The following is a 19,418-nucleotide window of genomic DNA, read 5'->3' on the forward strand; positions in this document are numbered from 1 at the left end:
ATCATCCTTATTGAATGGAACCTGCTGCCATTCTAAAGTCCAGGCCTATTTGTATGGCATAAACCTAAATTTGAGTTTTAGTTGTGATCAGTTGGGTTGTTCTCCCCAAAAGATAAAACTTCCCATCCAAAGTCATGGCTTAAGTCTAGTGTGCTGCATGGGAATGGAGGCAATGAGACTCCTATGGGGATCCCCTCTAGATCTTTGGGGGTCCTGCGGGGATCCCTTCCAGACTCACACAGGGATGGGAGTAGTTAGTTCAGGGCTTCTGCAGTATTACCTTCCTCTGGGTTCAGCCGCATTCACTCTCTTCAGGCTGCCAGGAGCATTCCTTCCTACCATGGCTGGCGGCCATCCCAGAAGTCTTCCTTTTTGATATGGTTTGCATCAGAGGAAGCCTTCCCTCTGATGTAAAAATGCATAAGAGGGAAGGCTTCTGGGTTAGCCTCAGGCTGCATGTGGGAAAGAACACAATCGGAAGAGAACAAGTGCGTCTGGACCTGGAGGAAGGTAGTACACCCACAGGAGCTGTGTGAGAAGGGAGGGAAAAAGATACTTTGTTTCATTAGGGGAGTGTGGTAAGCACAGGTGTAGGAACAGGGGGCAAAGAGGCCATGGCCCCCTCAAAAATTGGCGATCAGAGGTCCAAAGAGTTAGTTATGACTCCTGACTCCCTGTCTACCACCTCCTCTGGCTGCTGTAATTTTAAAATCTTTGGGCAGTTGGCAATGGCAACAAAGTGAGTTTGCTGCCATTGGCCTGCCCCAGAACCCTTCATTCTGTAGCATCCCTCCTATGCGTGAACAGAAAGTTGCTGCAGAATGAAGATTTCCAGGGCAGGCCGACAGCAGCAGGTTCACCTCATTGTCACTGCTGGCTGCTCAAAGATTTAAAGTTACAGCTTCTGGAGAGGAGGTAAGTGAGGGAATCAGGAGCTGGAGAGAGAGGTCATGCCACAGGATCCCATTGGGGGGAAAGAACTCGGACCTTTGTAAGCATGTTACATCAGTGACACAATTTGTACCTAATTCACCTTGAGGTTGCTTTTACCTTGATTTTAATGCGATTTTTAAAAATAAACTATTTCTCTTGGACATCCAGAAACTTGTGTTCCTCTCTCCTTTTTCATATCACAATTTTTTTGTATTGTGTTCAACAGAAAGGAAATTAATTTCTGGTTTTATTTTTCCAGTGTTGAAGTACTTCCTGACCCTTGCTGTAGCTGATGGAGATCCCCATATACCATTCAGCTGAGGACTTCCTCTAAAGGTGGTCAGAACTCCCTTCTACCAAGCTTGGCAAAAGGGAGTTTTGGCCACCTTCAGAGGAAGTCTTCAGCTGACATGGCTTGAGGCTCTTCATCAGCTGGAGTATTTTTATTTTATATTTACACTAGTCTTATAGCCCGTTACATTAACGGGTGCTAGAATATATGTGTATGTGTCTGTCTTTATTTCTTTCTCTCTCCTTAGCCGCTTTCTTTCTTTCTGTCTTTCTTTTTCCTTGGCTGTCCATCACCACCCCTTGCCTGCTCCCCCTGTCCATTCTCCCTTCCTTTTACCTCCCCTGTGTCCACCACCACCCCTTCACTGCTCTCCTTATGCAGCAGCAGCCCTTCTCCCTTTGTTTTACCCCCCCTGTCCAGCAGCCCCTCTTTCCTTCTCCCCCTGTCCAACATTAGGCCTCGGTTCCTTTTTTTTCACCCCCCCCTGTCCATCAGCACCTCTTTCCTTCTCCCCCTGTCCAGCATTAGGCATCCCTTCCTTTTACTCCCCCCTTCCTCCTTCTTATCACTATGATACACTTACCTTGCTCTGCCCCTGATCAGAGGTCCCGACAGCCGCCCAGTTGCACCCATTGGAAAAGTTCCCTCTACCGTATCCAGCACCCCTCCTTGACGCGACTCCCGCTGTCTTTCTTTCTATCTGTCTCTGTCCCTGGCCCCCTTTGCCTGTCTTTCTGTGTATCTCCCTGCCCTGTGTCTTTTTTCTTTTCTTTCTGTCTCCCTTCCTCCCTCTGTCTGTCTGTCCAAAGCAGCATTCCCTCCCCCTCCATTTCCCACCCCCCACACCAGTTCCCTGTGCAGCAGTTCCCTTATTCACTCTATAAGATACACCCTTATTTCCAACCAATTTTTTGGGAAAAAAGTGCATCTTATAGAGCACAAAATACGGTAATTGTGACATTCTCCCTTGCAGATGCACTTTGATGATCTCACAATGAGGTCAGCATTATGCAGCTGCACATCTCCATTTGCAATGAAATAGAAGCTATGTTAAGGTCTGTATCTGTTTCTTTTCTGTTTTTAAGCTTTTACAAATGAAACATTAGTGTTTCCTCTACCCCCCTTTCCCTTCCCGTGGGCCCGACTACACATGGCGATTCAAGCAGCGTGTGCAGCAGTCTTCACATGCTGCTTCGGGTCCTTCTACTGCCCTGATTTACTCTGGCACGTCCCTGATGACATCATCAGAGACACGGCAGAGCAAATCAGGGCAATAGAAGGCCCCGAAGCAGCGTGTGAAGACTCCTGCACACGCTGCTTGAATTGCCGGGTAGGTAGTCGGGCCCGCAGGAAGGGAAGGGGGGGGATGGCAAAGGACTCAGGTCAGTTTAAGAGCCGGGGCGGAAAGTTGCTGGGCTCCTCGGTGGGGGCGCTGAGCGGCCGCGATCCCTCTCCTCCGAGACACCCCTCCGCCCACCCGCTGGAGGAACGGAGATCGGCGGCTGGCTGCAGTCGGCTTGTGGAGGCATCGGCGGCTGGTGACGTAAGCGCGCATGCGCACTCCTACCTAAGGTGCCCTACATCTCACGGAAAACGGACGCACGCAGGTGGGAGTGCGCATGCGCGGCTTAGCATTTTATTATATTAGATTAGAGGCTCTGGCAAAGACTCATTTACAAAGTATTTATTCCCAATTAATATTTCCAAATTAATAAAGTGTCTCTGCTTATTTATAAATGGGTCTCTACCAGAGCCTTTAATTCAGTAGCATAATTAAATGAAATAACTACTTCTGAAGTCTATGGGAACAGGCGGGGATGGAAGAGATTACTTACGGGGATGGGTAAGGATGGGTTTGATTTCTGTCCCTGTGCAACTCATCTGCAGTGAGATCACATTACACTGGCTTCTGGAAACTGATGGAAACCAGTTTGAAAGGTGTCTGTCTGCGCCTACCTTCCAGTTCCCTTGGAAACCCAGGTGCAGGCAGCTTAGCACACATTCATAGGTCAGGAGCTCACACTCCAACTGTAGAACACAGTAAAACATAGCACCGATAATTTTAAACTGCAAATTCCAAAGCTTTTATACTTCTACACCATTTACTTGCAGTCATGGGGAATATATTCACTACTCCTTGCTTTCAGTGCATAATATTCACTCAGGGCAACAAGCGGATAGTATAACTGGGTTTAAAAAAGGGGTCGGACAGTTCTGGAGGTGAAGTCTATAAACTGCTATTAAAGTAGACCTCAGGAAGGTGACTGTTTATCATTGAGGATAGAAAGATTCTTGGAATTCTGCCAGATACTTGTGACCTGGATTTGGCCACTATTGGAAGCAGGATACTGAACTAGGTAAACCCAGTATGGCATTTGTTATGTTAATAAATTTTCCTCCATTGGAAGTGTCCCCTGTTTGTGCTTTAGAATTTCTTCTTCAAAGCCTATTGTTTGATTATTTTCTTTACTGATGTATCTATGGAGTATATTTTGTTATGAATAAACCACTTAGATGTGCAGAAAGATGAAAACCAAAAATAAAAAAACCCACCCAGGGAAAAACCACTGCCTAGAAAAGAAAATCTAGGTGAGAATCCTCCTTCTAGCAACATATAATCAAGAGGTGGAAAAAGAGAAAAATCAGAAAAGAGCTACAGATGAATTACCAAAAGAGATGTTCTGCGCTCTACCAAAATTGATCTTCCAACAACCACTCAACCTGAAGCAAAAATAAGTGGGAAAAAAAAAAAAAGCAAACCCTCAACTGAATTGACTCTCGGTAACCACACAGTGTGGGACCCCATCCCCTTGTTATGATAATGGGGCGGGAACAGGTTTGACATTGCCTTCTCCCAAGGCATAGTGGGTCAAATGACTTGCCCAAGGCCAAAAGGAACTGCTGTGGGATTTGAACCTGAGCCTTCTGATCCCAGCATGCTGCTCTTATTAGGCCACTCCTCTGATCACACCCTGAAATATACCAAGGTGCAAATTGTGTCAGAATCTATCATAGGCCCCCCATAGATTCTCTTATGTTGGATGCATGCAATCTACTAATGCTGCTCTTCCAATGCTGTATGTTATTACATTACATTAGGGACTTCTATTCCGCCTATACCTTGCAGTTCAAGGCGGATTACAAAAGAGCTAACTGGACATTTCCAGTGAAGTTACAACAGTTTTGGGGTGTTTTTTTTTTTTTTTTTGGTTACAAGGGAAGAGAGGTACCTGGATTAATTCTGGAAGAACTTGCAAATTGGATATTAAATTGACTGTACGTTACTGTGTGATATAACAAATAGATTACAGTTAGAGTACAAATAAGATTACGTAACATTTCAGGGATCTGAATACTTGGTTGGTGTTTTGGGGAGGAAGAGATTATTTAAATGGAGGTTTTGGGGGAGAATTTATCTAGGAGGAGGGGGAAGGGTTGGGTTAAGATATCTGGATAAATTTTTTGAAAAGTAGGGTTTTGATTTCTTTTCGAAAAGTTTTGAAGTCACCCGTTGCCGTCATCAGGTTGGAGATGGAATGGTTAAGTTTTGCTGCTTGCGTTGCCAGAAGGTTATCAAACATCTTTTTGCGCTGAGTGCCCTTGAGTGGAAGAAAGGCAAAAGGGTTTGGAATTCTTCTTTGTCTTGAGGTGAGGATCTGGTTTAGGCGGTTGTTTAGATAGGGGGGGCGGAGCCGTTTAATGCTTTGAATAATAGACAGTAGAATTTGAATTGAATTCGTGCTTGCATAGGTAGCCAGTGAGAGTCTAGGAAGGCAGTTATTCAATGCAGAAAATGTAAGAAGGATGCTATTTTGGGGAAATGGACCAGATGCTAATGACAAGAATCAATTCACACAGGCATTAGGTGAGGGTCTGTCCATGTTTTTCGTGTATGACTTAGGTGAGGGATTCTGTTAGCATGTGGCTATAGCTTGTTCTAGCTTACTGCACTGTTATTCATATGTACTTTTGCTACAGTTCCCTGACCTAGGGCTGTTATGATGTTACTTAGAATCTACATTAAAAAGTTATCTTTTTCTAGGATTTTATGTTATTTCTTGTGGAGGGTTATTTTGATAGTGCGTTAAAGTCTGACTTTGTGCATTTACTGCTAGAAATCCAAAATTGGATATGGAAAAACAGCTATTTTCGAACATCCTAGCTGTCCAAATTTTTTTTAATGAAAATTGGCCACTTGGACGTCTTGGCCAACAAGACATCTAACTTTGTGTGGCATTTTTGACCAGAGACGCGTCCCAGTATATAAATGCAGACCATTTGGATGTGGGAGGGGCCAACATTGAAATGGACTGGCCAAGACATAACAACAGAGCAGTGGGTCACCTTAGAGCAGTTGTCTCAAACTTGCGGCCCACCATGTACTATTTTGAGGCCCTCAGTATATTACCATTGTTCTGGAACATTGCCCGCCTTACTGCTGTAACCTCACAAGCGCTTTCCTGCGCCTGTATGCGATTGTGAGGTGGAGTGGAGAGGACAATTGCATACAGACACAGGAAAGCGCTTGTGAGGTTACAGCAGTAAGGCGGGCAATGTTCCAGAACAATGGTAATATACTGAGGGCCTCAAAATAGTACATGGTGGGCCGCAAGTTTGAGACCACTGCTCTAAGGTGACCCACTGCTCTGTTGTTATGTCTTGGCCAGTCCATTTCAATGTTGGCCCCTCCCACATCCAAATGGTCTGCATTTATATACTGGGATGCGTCTCTGGTCAAAAATGCCACACAACGTTCCAGAATGTAAGGTAGAGCAACATTCCAGAATGAGGCAGTGCAGCTTGGGCGTGTGTAATCTCCTGACGGTGACTGCTTGATGTAAGATGGCAGTTGTATTCAGTGCTGGAGGAGGTGAGAGCTGAAGGCGGTTGCAGACGCGACCCCTGGAAACTTAAGGCACAAGTTTTCCAAGCATTACATTACATTACATTAGTGATTTTTATTCCGCCATTAAGAAGTTTAGATAGTTTTTCACTTTCTGCACTTCTTTCAGCTGTGTATAGCTGAAATGATCAGAAGCAATTAAGCAAAGATTTATAAACTATAAAGAGTTTTACCTCATGCAAAGTTGTCATTTCTTTAATAAGACATTACCTATTTTTTCTGCGGCCCTCCAAGTACCTACAAATCCAAAATGTGGCCCTGCAAAGGGTTTGAATTTGAGACCGCTACCTTAGAGGGAACTGTTTTGAACTTTACATAAAGGCTGCCACATTTATACGTACCTCACCAAAACACCCTTATAATTTTGGGTGAGCCCTCCAAAACTCCCCCAAAACCTAATATACTCACGTCTCCCACCCCAAGAGCCCTTATGGCTGCAGGTGGCATCTACATAGTAACATAGTAGATGACGGCAGATAAAGACCCGAATGGTCCATCCAGTCTTCCCAACCTGATTCAATCTAAAAAAAAATTTTTTTCTTCTTAGCTATTTCTGGGCAAGAATCCAAAGCTCTGCCCAGTACTGTACTTAGGTTCCAACTACTGAAGTCTCCGTCAAAGCTCACTCCAGCCCATCTACACCATCCCAGCCATTGAAGCCCTCCCCAGCCCATCCTCAGCCATATGCAGACACAGACCATGCAAGTCTTCCCAGTTCTTGCCTTCGTTCTTCAATATATACCATTATTTTCTGATTAGAGATCCTCTGTGTTCATCCCATGCTTTTTTGAACTCTGTCACCATTTTCCTCTCCACCACCTCTCTCGGGAGTGCATTCCACGCATCCACCACTCTCTCCATAAAGAAGAATTCCCTTACATTGCTCTTGAGTCTACCACCCCTCAACTTCAACCATTTTCCTTTCTCTGGAAAAGATTATGTTCTATGTTAATACCTTTCAAATACTTGAACGTCTGAATCACATCTCCCCTGTCCCTTTTTTCCTTTAGGGCAGCATTCTTCAACCGTCAGTCCGTGGATCGGTGCTGGTCCGCAGAAATTTCCTGCTGGTCCACAGGGCCGGACATGCATCGGGCTCCAGACAGTGCTTTTCAGCTGCCGGTCCACAGTGTGATTGATGCGATGTCAGAGAGAAGGCTTCCGGATGAGGCGCGGGATGCAAGCGGTGCCGCTGCCCTCGGCTTTGTGCACTGCAGCACTGAGGAAGAGAAAGCCAGCCCAAAGATAACACCAGGAGGCAGGCCAAAAGGCAAGGTACAGCATGGAGGAAGGGAGACAACAATGATAGGGGGAATGATTTTATTTTTTTAATCTAGTGATTGATTTACCTCTGCTGTCTGTTCAGGAAGAAATGCATTTGTCTCTTTCTCTGGGGTTGTACTGCATGCAGAATCTTGCATCTTAGGGTTTGTTTGTTAATATTAGTACTGTACTTTTAGTTTTTGGTCCCATATCTGTATGGGTTATCTGTGTTCTGGTAGGAATGAATGTTAAGAAGCATTCAGTGTGCTTTGTGTAGTTTAATTTTGTGGTTAACCATTATGTGTTGTTAATACGATTATATTATGTGTGTATATATGAAAAATGAATGGAAAAAATGGTGTTACAATTAGTACTATTATGGGGGCGGGGTCTGGGGCAGAGATTGGGTGGAGATGGCCGGGGTGTGGCCCACGACTTAGCCCAGTGTTCTTCAACTGCCGGTCTGCAGACCGGTGCCAGTCCACAAAATAATTATCTTATTTCTGCCAGTCCATAGGTGTCAAAAGGTTGAAGAACACTGCTCTACGGTATACATATTCAGGACTTCCAATCTCTTCTCATATATCTTTTGGCGCAAACTTCCTATCATTTTCATCGCCCTCCTCTGGACCACTTCAAGTTTTCTTATGTTCTTCACAAGATACGGTCTCCAAAACTGAACACAATACTCCAAGTGGGTCCTCACCAACAACCTGTACAGGGGCATCAACACATTCTTTCTTCTACTGGCTACACCTCTCTTTATACAGCCCAGCATCCTTCTGGCAGCAGCCACCGCCTTGTCGCACTGGTTTTTTTTTTTGCCTTAGATATTCAGACACTATCACCCCAAGGTCCCTGTCCCCATCTGTGCATATCAGCCTCTCACCTCCCAGCATATACAGTTCCTTCCGATTATTAATCCCCAAATGCATTACTCTGCATTTCTTTGTATTGAATTTTAGTTGCCAGATATTAGACCATTCCTCTAACTTTTGTAGATCCTTTTTCATGTTTTCCACTCCCTCCTCGGTGTCTACTCTGTTACAAATCTTGGTATCGTATCCGCAAAAAGGCAAACCTTTCCTTCTAACCCTTCAACAATGTCACTCACAAACATATTGAACAGGATCGGCCCCAGCACCAAACCCTGAGGGACTCCACTTCTCACCTTTCCTTTCAGGATTTTGGAGGGTTTTGATGGACTCACTTTCCACCATAAATGTAGTGGTTAGATTGTCTTATGGGTCTGGGTCCTCCTCTCTACGGCTCATTAGCCCATCCACTAGGCTACTTAAGACACCTGTGTGATGCTCTACTAGGCTTTCTCATACCAGATGCTGCTGTTCTAAAGACAGGTATGTATTCTATTTGAGATATTTTGAGGGTGGGAGAGGGTCTGTGAGAATTAGGGGAGTGTGTGTGATGGGGGTCATACCTTAATGCATGCAGTGGTCATCTGGTCAATTTGGGCACCTTTGGGGCACTTACCGTATTTTTCGCTCCATAAGACGCACCCTAGATTTAGAGTAGGAAAACCAGAAAAAAAACATTCTGAACCAAATTGTGTACTAATATATACCAGGCTCTGCACCCAGCCCCCCTCACTCCTTGCCAGGCTTTGCACCTAACCCCATACTCCCTGCCAGGGTCTGCACCCTGTCTCCCCTTCCCTGCCAGGCTGTTCCTTTCATTTTTCATACTAGTCTTTAAGCCCATTACATTAACGGGTGCTAGAATATGTGTGTGTCTGTCTTTCTTTCTTTCTTTTTCTCTCCCTGGCCACTTTCTTTCTCTCTCTTTCCTCGGCTGTCCACTACCACCCCTTGCCTGCTCCCCCTGTGCAGCAGGAGCCCTTCTCCCTTCGTTTTAAGTCTCCCCCTGTCCAGCAACACCCTTCCTTGTTCCCCCTGTGCAGCAGGAGCCCTTCTCCCTTCTTTTTAAGTCTCCCCCTGTCTAGCAGCACCCATTCATTCTCCCCCTGCCAAGCAGTAGGTCTTCTCCTTTCCTTTTACCTCTCCCCCGTCTAGCAGCACCTCTTCCCTGCTTCCCCTATGCAGCAGTAGGCCTCCCTTCCTGTTATCTCCTCCACTCCATCTAACAGCACCTCTTCCCTGCTCCCCCTCTCAGCTCCCCCTCCCAGCACCCCTTACCTGCTCCCTCTGTCCAGTCCGGCGATCTCCAGCCATCGGGCCGGCTCCTGCAGGGAGTCTCATTCCTGCCCTGTCCCCGCTGGGTGTGCAAGCCTGCTCTGCCTCCTCCCGACTGTCAGCCTAGCTGTCGCTACCATCCAGCATTTTAATTTGGCATGGCCTATTGCATTGCCTTACCAGGGTCAGATATAATATTATCCCATATCCCATACTTGCATACTCTCTCATGACATCTTGGTACCTTTATACCTGAACCACCTGAAAAAGCTTCCTGCATCCCTCGCTCAACGACGAGTAAGATATAGGCATACGGGGGTCCCCCGCCCAGTTGATGGCCTATACAACCTAAGACAGAGGTTTGAACTCATAATGGGAACTGTTTATCTTCATAGCTTGGAGATTCTGCAGCAAAGGGGACGTCCGACTATAATGTTGGAGGTAAAAGAAGCATCTGCTAATTGCAGACTGGCTGTTTAAAGAAGGGTACCACAAGCTTGCCCTCATTTCAAAGAATAAAAATAAAAATAAAAAAAATATGGGAGATGTCAGCCTAGTTGTCGCTACCATTCAACATTTTTAGTTGGCATTACTTATGTCAGCAAGGCCTATGGGAAATTATATCAATCTGACTCTGGCATGGGAAATGCAGATAGACCCTGAGGGCAGGAAGACGGTTTCAAGTAGCCCTGATTGATATGTTTTAAGTATCCCTGATAGCCCTGATTGAATCATGACTAGCTAAAAGGTGTTAATGTCTGATTAAGAGGGTGCTTAGGACAATGGGTCCAGGTGCATGGAACAAAGAAGCCAGAGACTAATCCCATCACCATGCTTGCAAGTATCACACCCTCCTTAGCAATTAAATTAACCTTTGTTTCAAACAGTTTGCAAGTTCTAAACAGAAAGATACTGGGGCATACAGGTTTCTATATTCAGCCAAGGTATAAAAGCCTCCTCTCTGCTCTATCAATCTAGCTATCAATCTATCTATCAATCTTTGGAGGAGAGGGGTCTTGGCTCTCTTTCTCTCTCTCTCTGCCTTTCCCTGAAACTTCACACTTCCTTCTGGACTCTGTAAGGCAGGGAAACTGCTCTGCTCTCTGCTTAATTGTAATGCTTAATTGTAATGCTTATAAATATTGCTCTTCTGTAAGCCTATTTCTATAATATATTCTTTATGCAATCACCTCTGGCTGTGCCTATTATTCTACTTCCTGGTGAAACTTCAGTGAGGGAACTGAATCTGGGACCAGCGTTTGTCAGTACGCCTTTAACTTAACTCCTACCACCATACATTGGGGGGGCCACTAACAAAACTGACAAGGGTGATAATAGGCAGCCTTGGGTGTAGGGAGTTCTTCCCTTTTGTTCGGGATTTTGTTACATTCAATCAAGGTTGGTAGCTTCATTTTTATGCTGCCGTCCATCGCTTCTATCATGTACCCATCCGCCTTTATCCCCTTCTTCCTTTCCTTTCCTGCACACGTTATGAGGTGGTATGGGTAGCGGTCTCCCCGGATTTTGAACTGTTTAAAGAACTCTGTCCTTGCCGGGGACTGGTTGCATTGTTCATCAATAATGACATAAAGTTTTTACTGCCTTTTCTGGTTGCTCTTTTGGGTAAACTGTGGCAATACAGATCTTGCTACATGATCTTCCACTGAGGCCTTCTCCGCACACTTCTGTGCAGTTCACAATGATGTCCGGTATTGGCTCCCGCTCTGCCTTGTCCTCCCCGCCTTGGCTTGACTTGGAGGATGGGGTTCTCGAAGAGGTTGGTTAGGTCTTGTCAGGGTGCAAGGCGCTGATGTGTCTGTCATTGTTGCAAACAGTGCATTTCATGGCCACTTTGCAGTCCTTGGCCATGTGCTTAGATGAAGTGCAACATTTGTAGCACACTCTGTATTTTCTCAAGAGTTCTTTCTTCTCTTTTAGAGGTTTCTCCACGAACCCTCAACATTTCCATAGAGGATGTGTCTTTTTGTGTATCGGGCACTGACGCTCTGGATCCTCTGCTTTCTCTGTGATGGGATGGTGGTTAGCCGAGCAGGCTGTCGTAGTCAACACATCTGTCTTCTACACAGTTACAGATTCCTGGTAGGGTCTCCATACCCCTTTGTTGGCTTCTCAGTTCATGAGTGGCCTGTCTTCCTTGGCTCAGGCTCTTTGTACCGGAAACTGGGATGTTTATTCTTACTGCCAGTTTCCTGATGAAGTCTGTGAAGACTGTGAATGGAGGGAACCTTCCATTATTGCTGTCTTTATACCGCATGCCCTTAGATGACCATTTCTCCTTAACATATATTCGGGAATAAATAATTACCACAGGTGCATTAAACTAGAAATAGATAAGTGAGTATGCACGCACTGGTATTAGTACCACAAGCTTTCATCTGCCACTAGAATGTCCAGTCTTCCAATTTCCTAAGGTCTGTCTACATTATTTCACAAACTGCATGCGTTTTAACAACTTTGAACAGTTTAGTGTCATCTGCAAATTTAATCACCTCACTCATCGTTCCAATTTCCAAATCGTTTATAAATAAGTTAAATAGCACCAGTCCCATGCAGTTAGCAAAATACCTCTACTGCTGGCTGAATATTGACCCCCATTGTGTCCCAAATGCTTATAAGTGGATGGCAAGATGGTAATTTTAATTGCCAACCAGTATTTAAGCATGAACAACTATAACTTGCATGGTGTAGTGAGTGCATCTCTGGCAGCTTTTTCAGGTAGACTGGATAGACTATACAGGTCTTTGTCATCATGTACTGTTACTGTGAACACATAGGTTGTCACAGGGAAACCCATCACTAGTTGGTTTTTGTCACCACTATTGGGTTTGACTCCATTGCATTTAAGCAGTCATACAGTCTCTGGGATGAGTAGGCAATAGCAGTCTGGGGTGAGGTGGGGGGAGAAAAGGGGCTGAGAAATCAGAACTGGGGGAGTAGGGAGAAGAGGGAAGGGAGAGACTGTTCAAGGAATGTTAACTCTGTTATGCATTTTAATTTTTTTCCTGCTTTGATACATGATACACTGATCTCTCCCTCTCTTCCATTATTTAAGCTGGTAATCTGTTCTTTCTCTCTCCCCCCAGTTCTGATGCCTGTATCAGGAATAACCCAAGGCAGTTGTTCCTCTCTCTAAAGATAGTGACAGATGTACTATGTAGGTTTTGTACAAAACTGATATCCATCCCCTTGCTTTCTAGCTTTTATTTCTAAAGTATAAAAATGAAAAACAATTTTTCAATTTCTGACAAAGAAAGCAGTTTGGATTTTCTCCTTTCCTTATTCACTGCAGGTTTTAATGAACATCTCCCTCTGGTACCCAGTACTTACCGGTCTAAGCACTCTCTTGATCTCCCTCAGCATAGCATCTATGTCTTTCACTGAACATAACACTAGGGTACAGACCACCACATCCACTGAAGCAGTAGCCACCTGGGTCATTTCCTCCCCAGGGATCACTAGGAAGCGCTCAAACCGTACATGCCCATTTTTCTTCAAACTCTTATCCAAGTACCTCTGGAAATGGGGGTTGGGGTCCAAACAGGTTACTCTGCAACCTTGAGGGTAGAACTGGAAGTTAGCACCACTGCCACAGCCAATTTCCAGCAGAGTGAGCTGGCCTGAGGGACCTGCAAAGTCTCCCAGGGTGCTGAACAACTCCTTCTTGTACAGTTGCATGTGATGGTTGACAAATCTGGTAATTATGCTCATAAAGAAGGAGAAAAACCTCTTACAGATAGGATCCCAGAGTCCCAGGAAATGTAGCACATAGACTGGAAATACCAGGAGGCCAACAACCAGCTTGAGGACAGTTATGAGCAGTGCCATGGTTTGAGAAATTAAAGTAAAGTGAAGTCTAGTTTAAGTTTCAAGTTTCAAGTTTATTAAATTTTGATTTTACGCAATATCCAATATTTCAATGCGTATTACATAATTGTAAAAGCTAGGGAATGACAAATACAAATACAAATAAAACTATTATACAGACTAATCATTATGTTCTATTAATACAAACTGAAACAAGTAGGTAAAAGGGAGAAATACAATTTATACAATTTATAAAATTAATTAAAAATGAATTAAAAAAAAAAACATTTAAGGTTTGTACATAAGGGTAGGGTCAATTTAGAAAAAAGAGAAAAATTGTGAAGGAAATTAATTAATAGAAAGAGCTGAAGGAAATTAATTGATAGAAAGAGCTTTGGTTATTTTAAATGATTCATGAAGGAAGGTAATGTTAGGAATAATTAATCTATTTAAAAGTAGAAATTTTTAGTATAAAGAATAAATAAGGATCCAGATTAGTATTAATAATCTTTTTGAATGAAGGGGAAAAAAAAGAGGATTAAGATTAAAATTTAAAATTAAAAAAAAAAAACACTTATAGTTTCCGTGTTGATGTCCTACTCATTTGATTCTTTAGAAAATAAGTACTGTGTTTTTTGAAATTATCTATCTATGTATTGAATGCATCTTTATAAAGAATGCTTTTCAGATCGCGTTTGAATTTGACTAATGATGGTTCGTTACGTAGATAAATTGGTAAATTGTTCCACAGTAGGGGTGCTTGTACTGAGAATATAGTTGCTCTTCTTGTCCCAATTATTTTTAAAGAAGGAATGGTTAATAAGTTTTGTTGCGTTGATCTCAGTGTCCTTAGTGAAGAGTAAGGGATTAATAGTCTGTCCAGAAATAGCGGCTCGTGTGATTGTTGAATTTTAAATGATAATAGTACGATTTTAAACGTTATTCTGTGTATAATAGGTAGTCAGTGTGCATCTTGAAGGAGGGGTGTAACATGGTCATATTTTTTTGAATTTGTTATAATTTTTATAGCTGTATTTTGTATTATTTGTAGTCTTCTTATTTCTTTATAAGTTATGCCACAGTATAGTGAATTACAATAGTCTAACCTAGAAATAATTAGGGAATGAATGAGAATGTTAAGTGCTTCTGGTTTAAGAACCTTTGTTAATGATCTGATAAGTCTTAATTTATTGAAACAGCTTTTGACAACTGTACTGATTTGATTATGATAGTTAAATTCTTGATCTAAGGTTACTCCCAATATTTTTGTTGTGTTTACTTGCTGAAGGGGAATATCGTTTAATAATATCTGAGATGAAAATTGTTCTTTTAGATCTTTTTTCCAAGGGAAAAACATCACTGAGGATTTTATTGGATTCAGCGCTAACATGTTCTCCTTAAGCCATTGGCTTATTTGTATTAATTTGTTATTTATGGATATTAGCTCATTTGAATTTAATGGATTTAATGAATGAAGCAATTGTATATCATCTGCATATGCAAATGTAGAAAATCCAATGGATTGACTGAGCGTCAGTAAGGGTGCCAAAAAAATATTATATAGAAGTGGAGAAAGAATTGAGCCTTGTGGAATTCCAAATGAATTGGTGAAATTATTTGATGTTGAATTATTAAATACTACTTTTGCTGAGCGATCTTTGAAGTATGATTGAAACCAACTTAGAACCTGTCCTGAGATGCCAATTGAAGAAAGTCTATCAATGAGTAAATGATGATCTATAGTATCAAAAGCTGCAGATAAATCCAGTGAAATCAGAATTATTGATTTATGATGATCTAAATGGTATTGTATGTTAGTTGTAAGTCCTATCATTGTGTGTTCAGTTGAGTGATTTGCTCTAAATCCAGTTTGGTTTGGGTGTAGTATATGTGTTTTTTCTATGAAGTTAGTTATCTGATTAAATACGACTTTTTCTATTAGTTTAGTGAGGAATGGTAAATTGGCTATTGGGCGATAATTTGATATTTCTTAAGTTGTTTCTTTAGGGTTTTTTATCTTTGGACGAATAATAGCTTCTTTCCATTCTTTAGGAATGTGCCCTGTAGTTAGACTAGATTCTATCATGCATCGGATGAAAGGGCCAAAAAAAGAGAAATGTCGTTTTAATATAAAAGGGGAAATAGTATGAATATCTGTTCCTTTTGCGTTAATTTTTCCTAGAAGAGATTTAAGATATTCAATGGAAGGTATTATGAAATTAGTGCATTTGGAAGTAGGTATTGTTTGTATTTGTATTTCTTCTTGATTAAGATTTGTATTTGGATTAATGTTGTTTCTTATTTTGTCTATTTTATTGATAAAGTGATCTGCAAGATTTTGTGCACTAGGTCTAGTTTGTGAGGATGGATCTTCTATAATTTTGGGTATTGTAAGCTGTTTTAGGATACCATAGAGAGCAGATGAATTTTTTGCATTTATTATTTTATTTGAATAATACGTAGTTTTTGCTTCATTTATTTTGTTTTTATAATACTGCATTTGTTGTTTGTATTTGATTTGATGTTGTCTAGATTTAGTATGTCTCCATTTCCTTTCTTCAGATCTGAGTTGTTTTTTAATTAATAGTAATTCATCTGTAAACCAAGGGTTTTCCATTTTTTTGTTACTGATGATTTTTGTGCATATAGGAGCTATATTTTCTATCAGTTGTTCTGTTGCTTTGTGCCAAACTTTTATTTGTTCCTTTATTGGTAGGAGATTGAATTCTTCAATTTTAATGTTAAAGGATGTGGCTATCGTTGGGGTTTCTATTTTAGTGTAGTCTCGATATAAGATTGTTTTAAGGACAGTAGCAGCTTGGTAGGGTGGAGCATATTCTCTTGGCACAGGCTGCAGCCTGCCTTTTTGCAGCCAGAGCTCAGGCTGTAAGAGAAGTCACTACAGAGTTCCGCAGACTGGTTCTGTGAGGTTTTCATTGTGCGTTTGCCTCCCCTGCACAAAGTCCTAGCCAGCTCTGTAACAACATTTCGGAGTTTTAGAAACAGCACTGAGTACATAATTCCTAGTAGTTTTAAGGAACCTTTAGTACAGTAAAAAAATCAATGCTTCCCTGCCCCCCTCCAAAAAAAAAAATAAAATTGCGCTTCTCTGTACTTTACTGGAAAATTGAAATATTTTCTCCTCCCCTTCATGTTCAGCAGCATTCTGAATGTTGGCATAATTTCAAGAAGTTTATATGATCCTCATAGATGCCAAAGTTCATAGTCCTCAGTGAGAGTGATTTGAAGGAGGCGGGGAGACTAGTTTAATAGTGTTTTGAGGCATATAAAGTGGAATTATTCTGATGAAATTCAACTCTGTATTCAGATATGCTTAAACTGTTTAAATATCATACCCACTGTAGGAAAAAAACCAATTACAGAGAAGACCAGCAAATAGAAACACCTCTACAACATTTCAGGGGGCTGTGTGTGGTGGTGGTGATGGGTGGGGGTAAAGACCCCTGGTTATCTCCATACTTTGTGATTTCTAACTGAAAGATAAGCACATTTCAAAATTGCCCTTTTCAAGCATGATTTGCCACTTGCCACCCAGAATATTAAGGGGGCCATTTTCTAAGTGCTTGTAGTTGTGGAAAGTATGTATATACTTCTTGCTCTGTGGCTTAGAAAATATTTCAGTGAAAATACTTTGAAAATTACCTCAGGAAAAACAACCTGCATGTAGGAGAGAGGTAACAATGCCTCTGTATAACACTCTGGTGAGACCCCATTTAGAATACTGTGTTCAGTTCTGGAAACCACATTTTCAGAAAGATATAAAAAGGATGGAGTTGGTCCAGAGGAAGCCTACTAAAATGGTGTGTGGTCTTTGTCATAAAGTGTAATGGGGACAGACTTAAAGATCTCAATATGTATACTTTATAGCTGGGCTGCCCAAGTCCAATCCTTGAGATCTACTGGTAGGCCAGGTTTTTTGGATATCCACAATGAATATGCATGAGAGAAATTTGCCAGCACTGCCTTCTTGATATGCAAATCTCTCTCTCATGCATGTTCATTGTGGATATCCTGAAAACCTGACCTGCTAGTAGATCTTGAGGACCGGACTTGGGCAGCCCTGCTTTAGAAGAAAGGTGGGAGAGGGGAGATATGATAGAGATGTTTAAATAACTCCATGGTGTAAATCCGCATTAGTGAAAATAGCTAGTGTGCCTTAGTAAACGGACCCATAAAAGTTAATTGATAAATGGGTGAGACAGCCGTTCACGTTTAGTGTTGAGACAACAGATGTCAATGATGAATACCTCGATGAAATCATTGAAATTCAGCAGAGCCAGTTTCAACAGCAACTCTTCAGAACAACAACGCTCTCAACGTTTTGGTGTCAACAATTGGTAACGTACCCTGTTATTGCTAAGAAAGCTCTGGAAATTTTCATACCATTTGTTACAACATATCTTTGCGAGCAATCCTTTTCGAGGATGCTGGACATAAAAATGAAGAAAAGGAACAGACTTTGTTGCGAAAATGACATGAGAGTGGCACTTGCCAAGGTAAAGCCGCGCATTTCTGAACTGGTCTCTAAGAGGCAACAGCAGAAGTCACACTGATTTGCAGTAAATTTCATAATTATGTTATTATTATTTGAAATATAGGAGAACTTTTTTGTTTTCAAAATTGATATTATTTTTTCCCTCACTGTATACCTATGTTTTGAATTTGTAAAAATCATATTTTATTTTTCCAATAAAGAAGGGTTCAGTGAACACGCATATGAAACTGGTGGGGTTCAGTACCTCCAACAAGGTTAAGAACCACTGCCCTATACCTTTGCTTCATCAACTACAGCAAAGCTTTTGACTGTGTGGATTACAATAAACTATGGGCTCCTTTTACGAAGGCACGGTAGCGGTTTAACGCACGTAATAGCGTGTGCTAAACCGCTGGCTGCGCTATCCGCTACCACCTCCTCTTGAGCAGGTGGTAGTTTTTCAGCTAGCATAGGGGTAGCGTGTGATTGAACATCGTGCGCGTTAAAGCCGCTACCACGGCTTCGTAAAAGGAGCCCTATGGAGAACTCTAGTGCAAATTGGAATACTCAAACACATAATTCAGCTGATAGAGAGCCTATATGAAAATTGAGATGACAAAGGTAGAAAAAAAATTCTATTTTTTAATTTTTTGTTATAGGATAAAGTAGCATTGTAGCTGTGTTGATAAGTGTTTATAAATAGAAAATGGAAATGTGGTGATCGTTTTATTGGACTGTTTTTAATACATTTTTGACTAACTTTTAGAGGCCAAATTCTCCGTCCTCAGGTCAGGATAGGATACTTTAACAGCAGTATATTTTACTGACCTAGGGAATGAGGGTTTCACCTCTGAAACCTAATCAAAAAATGTATTAGTCCAATAAAATGATATTATCTTATTTTCCATTTTCTGTTTTATTTGTTAATTTGTAAAATGATTTGTTATTTCTGTTTTTTTTCAAATTTACATCTGCTATCTTTATATTTTGTTCAGTATTTGAGGAAATGCACCATTGTTTCTTCACCCCCTAAACTGTACCGTTCCTTCGGTTTGTAGCACAAGTCAGCATGCTGAAAGCTCTGCACTGCTCTGTTGGTCATAGAATTCTTATGATCGTCAGAACAGTGCAGAACATTCAGCCCGCCAGCCAGTGCTAAAAACCTCGTGTGCTTTTGTCAAAAAAAAAAAAGGGAGGGGTGTTGTTAGTTTGTGATTACTTATTCCATACTGGGTGAGAGTGGTTCTGTGTCCTGTGTGTATAAAACTCATGGTTTTCTGTTAGTATCGACCAGCCTTGTTTGGCGAAATGCATCAGGCATGGTTCCTGGGAGCACTTTGTTCTATGATGGATTCTTTGGTGGACCACTTGCCTTGTTGTTTTGTTACACGCAGTTCCTGATTGGTGAGACCTGACTTTAGTACAGGAAGAGGTGGTCGGAGCATACAGCGAGTGAGTTCCTTCACTCGCCGGTTCTCTGGCTGCCCTCTGCTGCCTCTCCAGCTGCCCTCTCCTGCCTTCCGTTCATGGTCGGAAAATACTGCGAATGATCGGGAC

General features: G+C 41.9%; 2 protein-coding genes across 2 annotated transcripts in view; one reads left to right on the plus strand and one right to left on the minus strand.

Moving 5' to 3' along the window:
* Positions 1-19,418, plus strand: part of NCKAP1L (NCK associated protein 1 like) — a 265,246-nt gene that overhangs the window by 31,832 nt on the left and 213,996 nt on the right. Inside the window, exon 2 of the mRNA XM_033938673.1 lies at positions 7,139-7,403. Coding sequence (XP_033794564.1) covers positions 7,215-7,403 — 189 coding nt within the window. The 5' untranslated portion in view covers positions 7,139-7,214. The remainder of the gene's footprint in view (positions 1-7,138; positions 7,404-19,418) is intronic.
* Positions 11,583-13,387, minus strand: LOC117356667 (methyltransferase-like protein 7A). The gene is made up of 2 exons (XM_033936214.1): positions 12,890-13,387; positions 11,583-11,882 (listed from the first exon to the last, which is right to left on the minus strand). The coding sequence occupies exons 1-2, from the start codon at positions 13,385-13,387 to the stop codon at positions 11,583-11,585; spliced, it is 798 nt and encodes a 265-aa protein (XP_033792105.1).

The sequence above is a fragment of the Geotrypetes seraphini genome, chromosome 3 (genome assembly GCF_902459505.1).
Source record: "Geotrypetes seraphini chromosome 3, aGeoSer1.1, whole genome shotgun sequence".
Lineage (NCBI taxonomy): Eukaryota > Metazoa > Chordata > Amphibia > Gymnophiona > Dermophiidae > Geotrypetes > Geotrypetes seraphini.

Excerpts from the sequence above, each read along its gene's own strand:
- LOC117356667 (XM_033936214.1), bottom strand. The coding sequence starts at position 13,387 with ATGGCACTGCTCATAACTGTCCTCAAGCTGGTTGTTGGCCTCCTGGTA. Across the intron at positions 11,883-12,889 it reads TCAAGAGAGTGCTTAGACCG|TTTAATGCACCTGTGGTAAT; the intron begins GTAAGTACTGGG and ends ATCTATTTCTAG.